Here is a 10,082-nt window from a genome sequence, read left to right on the forward strand (position 1 = left end):
TCAGGTGATACTCTAGCCTTAGCCTCCCAAAGTGCTGGGGTTACAGGCATGAGCCACCACACATGGCCCAGGGCGCATCTTGAAAATACAAACTTCTGGGCCATACTCCAGACCTGGTGAAAGAGAAATCTTCTGGGGGCTGGAGGAAGGGGAGGGGTATCTGCCTGTTAATCACACTAAAGTTTAAAACCACCAGAGACTCTTGTCTTTTATACTTGCTGATGGATCCAAGTGACACAGCTCAGTAAATACCTGTTGAATGAAGGCCTTAAGGGTTCATGGCACTCAAAAGCTCCAATTATGGATATATGTTCCAGGCCATCTAATCCAAAATGCTGTCATAAGTAAAATGTCACATCCCCCAAAGACATTCCTAGCCAGGCTGGGGAGTGGGGTAAGCTCTCCTATCTTTGTCCAACAGCCTCAGCAAATTGTCCCTACCTTTACAGGCCTCCTATGCCAGTACTTAACTGCATAAGCTGTGACAGAGAAAGCAGCAAACCAGCCTCACAATGCTGCACCCTGAAAAAAGATGGAATCAATAAAATTAAGGTATAAATAGGGCTGTAGATCCAGCATGTGAGTAAATCTGTCACCTAGCAATGACTGAAGCTGGGCAAACTTCTATAAGCCATACAGCTTTATTTGTAGGCTGAATAGCCAAGAGATTAAATTTCTTCCCTAATCATTCAGACCACAGGAAAGAGAAGGCGAGAGAAATGCAGTCTTGCTTTTTGTACATTGTGCTAAGATTCTATTTACTGATTTATGAAAAACCCACTGCATCCTTCATCACAGGAATGGATGAACTGTAGTGTATCTATACAACGGAATGCGATAAAAACTACTGAGATACACAACATGAATGTCAAATGCCTCATGAAAATTGAGAAGCCAACTCTAAAAGATTACATGTTATAAGATTGTTTTTAAGACATTTAGAAAAATGCAAAACTATAGGAAGGGAGAATGGATCCGTGGATGCCTAATTAGGGTTAGGAAAGGGGGACAAATTTAACTCAAAGGAGTAGCACAAAGGAATATTTTAAGATGATGAAATGATTCCATATTCTGATTGAGATGGTAGTTACTTGAGCAAATGTGTATGTTGAAACTCAGAACTTTATACCGAGTGAATTTGCTGTATGCAAATTTATATATATATATACAATTTACAAATTATATTTTTAAGAAACCCACTGCATTTACCATTCACAGTATAAGTTATTAGGTCTCTGAGGCTCCCGAGTCACTTTTCTCTTGTTTATCAGAGTGGGGAATGCAGGAAAAAGTTATCTTGAGGCACAAGTGTGAAAGTGAGGAATCACTGCTAGGCCACATGATCTATACTAAAGTACACAAATATAGCGTGCTATAAACTGGAAACAGTTTTGTAGAAAATTCCTTTATTATAGTGCAAATAACTTCCAGCAGTGACATAATGTTAACAACACATTTAGCAACATTTTACACCACGCAGTAAATAAGAAAGTGTTTCTTTGAAAATATGTCATCATAGGAACATTATTTCTACATTAATGCCAGAAAATGCCAAGGCCGTTTATCTCAAGGCAACAGGGCTCCCTCCTTCGAGTATTTTCTTTTTAACACAAATGAAATGATTTGCCATTTTAACAAATCATCAATTCTAAAAGTGATCACTCAGGGGGCTTTGAACTAAGGTTGCCAAAATTCGAAATGGGGCTTCAAAATTTTAAATAATAATAATTTAAACATACTTCTAGAGTAGCCCAAAAAGTAGAAGTCACTTCTATTAAGCTTTAAGTAGATATACACACTCACTCCAAGTTTACTGTAGAAATGGACAGATTGTCTAAAGCCTGGTTTCTATTCCCCCAGAGCCTGATTGTTACTTATATTCCTTGGTTTTGGTTATTGCAGAACTAGAGCTCTGGTCAGAAATAACTCCTTACATACCCAAATACTTTCCTGTGGAAGCTTTAAATTGCACTTTCCATCCTGAAATTCTCACCTTAGACCTCACAGGCCCAGGAGAGGGTGTGAATATTGTTTCCAGTTTACAGCTAAAGCTCCTTACACATTTAGCTATACCTGAATCAAATCATCACATCATTTAGGTTAGTCCCAATAGGTTTATCCAAGAGTTCCCGCTAACCTCACAGAGAAACAAATAGTTAACACTGTATTTTCACACTAAGCTGCCTAAGGGCTTGGCTGCTAATGAGTTAGCTGATAGGTAGACAGAATAAGAGTGTCAATTCCAATCAGTTACATGCCCTGCTCCTCTAGTTTCTGCTGAATTATGCAGTGAGTGGCAATGGTTGGCCACTCAAGAGTCTTCCTATGGGGCTCTTTCACCATAAGTTGAATCAAAACTCCTACAAACCTATTTCAAGGTGCCCTTTAGGACTTTCTACAAACATTCTCAAAATTTAAGGGCTTTTAAGTGACAACCCATGAGAAGCTAATCACAGGCTTGAAAATACCTGGAGCCACAGAAGAGCCCTCACAGAACAGGCTGAATATGGTTGAGTAATTTGGCTTGTACATAAAGTTTTTCAATGTACAGCCAGTCTTGTTGAATACAGTATCTTCTTATATAACACAATGGAACTGCGTTAAACAGTTTCAGTTAGGAAGAATCCAAATATATCACCTATAAAAAACTCACAATTTTAGTTTGTTTATTTTAGACTTTGGTACTGAAACACTGTCTACATTCTTGACACTTGAAAATGACATGGCCACTTCAGTGTCTCTGCATGTTGTGTAAAAAAAACAAAAACCAAACAACAGCAACAAAAAACTCAAAAAAGCAAAGCTGGACAAGGATGTGTCATTACAAGACACAGTATGCTGTATAAACAAAACCTAAATTATATATAAATACACTCTACCCCAGCACCCCATCTTCCCTCACTACCTGATCATCAAAGCAATGCCAGGGTTCCTTGCCTCTGGGGCCAATGTAGCTTGTAAAGTCCAGAACCTAGGACTTTAAGCACCCCTTGCCTTGCAGTGACTTTACAGTGCTGCGGCCTCCCGTTGGAGTCACCCTGTTTGATCAGGTCCATAAGTGCAGGGAAATACCTACGGCTTAATTGGAAGCATTCTCTCTACTGGCTGGATTCAAAGACCTGGAGTCCTGGGAGTTAACCTTTCAGATAAACTAACTGGATCATTTCCTAATCTGGATCCCATCTAATCCTACTATCTCCTCAGAGCCAACGCAGTAGGAAGCATCTTCTATCTACCCTGAAGCTTCCAAAGGCATTACTTAGGGATATTGGTGAGGGTCACATAAGAAAACTTACACAATGAGCTAACAGCTTAAGTTGATATAAATTACTTCCAAGTAAGTTATTCAGGGCCATTTGCTTCTGCTTTATACTGCATTCCACAGACGTTTTCACATTATTCTATTAAAAGTTTATATAATAGTCACTTTAAAAATTGTTTAAGCAATCACCTCTTATGAGTTTTCAGTTAATTTAATAACAAATTAATGATATTATATAAATCAAGAGAGAAATAATTAGTCTTAAGGAAGCCAATACTGTGATAATTCACAGTAAGGAAAAAAGCAATGTAAATAGAATTTTACGTAACCAACAATAACTTGAAAAGCAGTTTTATCAAAATGTTTTTGCAAAATTTTCCCAAAAGCACTTACAGTAATTTATATCAAGAGATCCTAAGTTTAAGGGTATGGAGAATCTCAATTCTTTAAGGTAGACATTCACCTGTTTCATAATATGTAATATGTAATTTTCTCCCCTTGGACCTAAGATATTTATACATTCAGAAGTTTATAACTTGGTGTTCTTGAGACATTGTTCATTCTCTAATACATACATTGAGTATAAATAAATAACTACAAGAAAGCTTCAACAATCTGAATTAACATTATGCTGTCCAAAACAAAACAAAATAAAACAAAAGTCAAACCTTGAACAACCTACATTCTATGTAAATACCCTGACTAAAATATTGGTTGTGCTACACAATTCCACTTCAGTGCAGAAATGCGTTGATTTCACTGTACCGCTGTTGTTGGTTTTTTAAGTGTCTTTAGCACTTCTGTTTCTAAGCATTGCCTTGCTTTGAAAAGATGAATAATTTGCTACCAAATCACAAATCATCACAAATCCATTTTAGTTTGGTCTGAATAAAATCCAGCATAAATGCATTATTTTATTCTGGGTATAATGGCTCGGTGTCTTTGTCCCAACAGCTTTCTTCTTAAGGGCAAACCACGGTCAAAGTTGTCATTTTGGGTTTAAACTGCACAGAAAGAAGAGACAGTGAAGCTTGCCATTTGCTTTTGTTTTCTTTTTAAGTCTCCAGATCTTGCTAGGACACTTATTCCAGACCAACAGTCAGATAGTCATGGCAGGTGATCCTATTTGAAATAGAGATGGTTTCTATCAGCCAAGCTTGGTGATCTGGAGGTCTCCATTTATCTTTATGGTGTCAATTGCAGATAATGTTTGAATACGATGGTAAAAATCAAAAAGTTGGTGTCCATCCACAAACACTCGGAAACGTGGGTGCTCACAAAGAATTTCCACCTGGAAGAAACAAAATAATAATCTCAATCCACAATTTCAATGAACCCTACTGGAGAAAACAAACAATACTTTATTTAGAGAAAGAAAGGCAATATCTTCAGTAGTTCTCAAATATTAGAATGCACTGAGACCTGCAGAGGGCTTGTCAGAACACAGATTGTTGGGCTCTACCTCCAAAATTTCTGATTCATTAGGCATAAGAATCTGTGTTTCTACCAAGGTCCAAGGTAATGCTGATGTTGCTAACATAGGAAACACACTTTGAGGACCATTGCTCTACACTATTCAATATAATACCTTTTACAGATTTTAAATTGCATTGCTTTAACATTTCTCCCTTCTCCCTATACTGCAGAAAGTGATGGAAAGTACCATAGACTTGTTTACATGGCATTTAATGCCTCCACTATCATCCCCTGAATAATTCTATACCACCTTCAGAAGAGCCCCTCACAAGGCAGAACTGGTACCCATTAGTAGCAGGCCATAATAGTCTAGACACTCAAACACGGTAAACACTAAGGCAGAGAGAGGGTTACACATAGTAATTACCATTGGACCAAGAATGTGGAATTAACAAGCTCTGTTGAGCCAAACAGAAATTCTGGTTCTGTAAGGTAATGGCTTTTTCCTCAAGTCATTTACCATAAAGTTTAATTGCTGGTAGTGTGCTATAATGGGTTTATTAAACGCATTGGTATTCACCACGTAAGGAGGCTCTATATGTGATATTAGTCACATTTAATTCATATTACTAAAACATATCACCAAGAAAGGCCTATTTCACTTCAGTTTTGTTGTGGGGAGCATTATATTCCTCCTGGCAGTCAGAAGCTATGGTTACTCACATTCATGAGCTATACATTAAGGTTCATCACCAAGAAACCATCCCAGCCAAGAGGAGCCCAAGGGGACAACACCATTCTAGAGAAGGGGGTGAGGGGAGACAATGGGACAAGGGTGCCTTCCCTAGACTATAACCAGCAGGGCAACTATCTCAATTCTACCATCGATGCAAAAATCATGGATTCTTATTTTCCCCTCAGAATGTAAGGAGGCAAGTGAAAAAATTATTTCTTCATGAGGCACTTGAAAATTTCTCGATGAAGGGTAACAGATTAAGTGTAGTTCTGTTTTATTGGGCTCTTCATGGAGATTTTGAGTTGTCATTATTGTGATGTAATGTTAAGGTGTAATGTGTAATGACAATTCATCACTAGGTCTGACCTCTTTTTAACACTAGGTCTGACCTCTTTTTAACACATTATTACTTGCATTTCTCTTGTCCCCCCCCCCCCCCCGCCTTTTTTTTTTTTTGACAGAGCCTTGCTGTGTCACCCAGGCTGGAGTGCAGTAATACAACCATAGCTCACTGCAGCCTCGAACTCCTGGGCTCAAGTGATCCTCCCATCTCAGCCTCCCAAGTAGCTAGGACTGCAGGTGTGGGACACCATGCCCAGCTAATTGTTTTTTTTCAGAGGCAGCGTTCTGGCTATGTTTCCTAAGATGGTCTTGAACTCCTTGACTCAAGCAATCCTCTCGCCTCGGCTTCCCAAAGTGGTGGGATTACAGGTGCAAACCACTGTGTCACTACTTGTATCCCTTATTTCGCATTGCCTTTCATAGAGGAAGGTGCTGCTAATGCTGATTGATTGGGTGAAAAGTTTGGGTTGTGCTTCCTGCCCAGTAGATAGTGGGGAGCAAATCTTTATTATCCGGGCCCAAGGGAAGAAATTTGTCAGCCACACAGCCTGTAACTGTGAAATAGTCTGAGGCTAATTAATCCAAAGGGGGATTAGCAAAGGGAACAAAAGAAAATGAAATGATCATCATTATATTCTTTAAAATGCCATAAAAATAAGCTTGAGAGCTACTTATTAGTAGCTCTGAACCTTAATATTAATATTTAATAAGTGGGTACTTATTAGTATTGATTAATCAGATATTTGGGGGTAGGTATCTCCTATATGCCTAGTACTATGTTGGGTACTACATAGAAAAGTTATTTGTTGTTAACAATTTAGACATGTAACTATGGGTCTATTTAATATACGGGCTAAATAGAATTAAGAGCTACTATGGTAAGTGTTAATTTATATCAGCAAACAGAGCTCTTTTGATCTTTTTCCTTTTTTTACCATTGGGAGACAAATTTCCTAGACATGCAGAAATTCTGGCTGCTTCAAGTGTTCTTGGCACACACTAGGTAAGTTGAACATTATCATCCTGCCAGTGGCTGGGGCTGAGGCACTCGAGGTACTCACCCTGAAAGGCTGGTCTGGGATGAATGGAAAGTAAGGGATTGCTGACTGTTCTTCACCCCTCTCCCCAGATATACAAGAATTTCTGAGTAGCTGCCGATCTGTGAACACAGCTTTGAGTTCGATTGCCACATCAGCAGGAGGGTCTTCTGAGTCCCCACAGGTCAAGCTGATTGCAAAGCTAAAAAGAAAATCATCTCATGGATTCAGGGTTGGGTATAAAAACATTCAAAATGACACAGGTGCTTATATTTCCTTTTCCTCCTCTGGGTTTGTCCATTTTTAAGAGGTCATTGCTCTTAAAGAGAGGTTAGATTATGGACAAGTAACTCAAACCAGTTTATTTTATTACCTAAAGCAAGCTCTGATGAAAACTTTGGTGGAGTTGACTAAAATTAGAGATTTCACATACCCCGAAGTGACCATACATCTGTGTATCAATCCACTTCAGAATTTTCAAAAACCGCTGCAGAAATTGACCAGGGGAAATAATATTAAGTAGGGTTCTTATTCATCTTGATAGTTCTTGTTCCTGGCACCATTTTTCAAAGCCAGTAAAAAAAAATCCTTTGGCCTCCCTAAGGGTCAAAGAGAAATGTGGGCCTATATTTATCATCTCTGATATAAATAGCTGTCTGGAGAAATGATGGCTGGGATTCATACACATTCTTTTCATGGGAACATGGTACTTTCTTGGCACTGGCAACTTGCAACACTGTCCACAAGGAGAGGAAGAGGAGGGGTGCTAAACCACAACAAGAGTGGGCAGGGCTCAGCCACAGCCTGAGCCTTCTGTCCTGACAAAGACTCTGCCTTACCTCTCCGGGTTGAGGTCTACGATGCCCATCACTAACACCTTCTTGCCTGGTCTCATGCCACCTTTAATGTGCCCACAAAACGGAACTATCTGCAAAGGGTGGGAGAGGAAAAAGGAATTTTACAGCCCATTAGGGAAGAGCCAAGTCTTCAGATCTTGAAGACTTGACCCACTGGAAAATGCAATCAATCAATCAATCAATAATTTAAAAGCAATGAGAAAGGAGGAGGGTACAGACAGAGACAGAGCACAGAGTAAAATCATTTACCAGTCGTGGGAAGTACACGTCGGCTTGAACTGGAGAGCTCAAAGAGTTGTTTAAATGGCCATCATCTAGTTTCTAAAAATAGAAGCATACAGATTGGCTTTCCCTGGACTCTTTTTCGGGGGACTGGGAGAAGAACCCACACAGATCTGGTGGAATCCAGCAGCCTTCCACATGCACACAGGATCTGCAGATGATGCCTGTTCACCGTCCCTTAGACAGTCTCATAACCCCCTGAACAAAACCCGTCCTTTCCACCCGGTAGCTAAGCCTCTGAAGATCCGCAGACCCTTCAGATACAGATCAAAATCAAGGTCGAGGTCCACCGAGGAGCCAGAGCCCTGTGCCAGAGGGCAGGCCCCTCTGCAACCGCAAACGCTTCTCGAAGCGTGGCGGCCCAGGCCTGCCCTCCGGGACGTGACTGAAGTGCAGCGGCTGAGCTCAACTTCTCTCGGGAGCCCAGAGCGCCGACCCATTTCCAAGGGGGAATCCCCGGGACGTCGGAGGCGGTGGCGGGGCGCGCGCCCCGGACACACTCACCCACGCGCACACCTGGCTGGCGGTTGCACAGCACAGAGGGGGCTGTCGGGTGCCCCCACCCCGCTATCCTCCCCAAACTCCCTCCCCAGCCCGGAGCCCCTCAGCCTGGGCGTCCCTCCCGCCCCCCACACCGGCCGCGCGCAGCCGGCGCCCGCTAACAGGTACCGGGTGCCTTCCCACGCGCGGGGCGCCGGCCGGGCCTGCGGCTTCTCTGCATCCCAGCACGGCTGGAGCAGGCGGCGGCGGAGTGCGGGGCGGCGGGGAGGGGCGCCTGGCGTGCGCCTTGCCACACTCACCACCACGGCATCGCTGTCGGCCACCGATCCCGCCATCTTCTCGCCCGGCGCGGCGGGGTACGTGGGACGCGGCGCGCGGGCGGGGATCCCGGGGCTGTCCTGCGCGGGGCGGGGGCGCGGGTCCGAGCTGGCGCGGGCGCGCGCACACACACACGAGGGCCCGCGCGCGCGCGCACGCCCGGGCCCCTGAGCCGACCTGGCAGGCCCGGCCTGGGAGGAAGGGAGGGGAGAAGCGGGGGGCGGGGGCGAGGGAGGCCGTGCGGGCCGGGAGGGCGAAGGTAGCAGCGGCGGCCGTAACCGACCCGGACCCAAAGGGACGCTGCTGTTTGCTGCCGCCGCCGTCGCCGCCGCCGCCCGACTAAGAAAGGTGTCGAGGGCCGTGCCGCGTCGGCCCTGGGCGGCATTTAAAGGCCTCCAGGGCCCGGCTCGGGAACCGGGAACAGGGCGGGAACCCGGCGGGGCTGCCGCGGCTTGCTCAGCGGGCCCTGCCCCTCGGCCATTGGACGGTGGCGGAGGTCGGGGCGGGAGGGAAGGGCCTGTCCCGGTCGGGGAGGGCGGGGACCCGGTCGGCGCACTCCGGCTGGAGGGCGGGCAGGGCGGCGGCTGGAGGAGTGAGGGCCCGAGCCGGTCAGGTGACAGGTGCTTGTGCCACCCGCGCCCCTCCAGCCTCCTAACACTCAGCCTGCTTCCTCCTTCTGCCACGTCCGGGGGGCTGGTGGGACGGTGGGAGATGAGGTCCAGGGAAGCTGGGTGCTTGGGGTGGTATTCCAGAGCGGGAGACTTGGAAAAATTTGTTTCAGAAAATTCCAGCAAAATCAGGGGAAGGATTCATTCTGCTCTTTAGAGCAGAAAGAGAATGGAAGGTATGAAGGTTTGCAGCAAGAAATATGTGACCTGAAAGAAAGAAGCAGAGAGGACTCCAGGTAGGGACCTTTCTATCCCAGGAGGCTAGATACAGAAAGGTCTCTCTTCCCTGTGGAAGGACAGGCAGGTCTGGGGTCCCTGGACTCTCTTGGGCAGCAGTCTAAGCCTTACCAAATCAAACTGGGCTCAGTCACTGTCCTCAGAGAGCCTCCACTGAGCCCTGTTTTTAACAAGTCACTTGCCTAGTCTGGGGTAGTAAGCTTCTCTCTGAAAATCTCCTCATACGCTTTGTGGAGTACTTCCCAGGGGATGCACACCTCTTATTCCAAGGCACAAATTTCTTTATGGCATTTCCACACTAGGATGATTATGTAACTTCTCAGATAAAGCTGTATCAACATATCCTCTATTAGGTGACATCCTTGGCTGAAACATTCCATTGTATGAATCACCGGGGCGTTCTACGCTAATAAGCAGGGAGCATGT

General features: G+C 44.3%; 1 protein-coding gene across 1 annotated transcript; it reads right to left on the reverse strand.

Annotated features, from left to right (window-relative positions):
• Positions 1-253: 253 nt before the first annotated feature.
• On the reverse strand, positions 254-9,225 carry LGALSL (galectin like). The gene is made up of 5 exons (XM_039462183.2): positions 8,733-9,225; positions 7,900-7,971; positions 7,633-7,721; positions 6,818-6,995; positions 254-4,553 (listed from the first exon to the last, which is right to left on the reverse strand). The coding sequence occupies exons 1-5, from the start codon at positions 8,766-8,768 to the stop codon at positions 4,410-4,412; spliced, it is 519 nt and encodes a 172-aa protein (XP_039318117.1). The 5' UTR covers positions 8,769-9,225; the 3' UTR covers positions 254-4,409.
• Between the last annotated feature and the right edge of the window lie 857 nt (positions 9,226-10,082).

The sequence above is a fragment of the Saimiri boliviensis genome, chromosome 1 (assembly GCF_048565385.1).
Source record: "Saimiri boliviensis isolate mSaiBol1 chromosome 1, mSaiBol1.pri, whole genome shotgun sequence".
Lineage (NCBI taxonomy): Eukaryota > Metazoa > Chordata > Mammalia > Primates > Cebidae > Saimiri > Saimiri boliviensis.

Coding starts and splice junctions, on each gene's coding strand:
- LGALSL (XM_039462183.2), bottom strand. CDS start 8,768: ATGGCGGGATCGGTGGCCGACAGCGATGCCGTGGTG. Junction 7,722..7,899: donor ACGTGTACTTCCCACGACTG/GTAAATGATTTT, acceptor CACCCTTTGCAG/ATAGTTCCGTTTTGTGGGCA. Junction 6,996..7,632: donor GTAGACCTCAACCCGGAGAG/GTAAGGCAGAGT, acceptor TTTTCTTTTTAG/CTTTGCAATCAGCTTGACCT.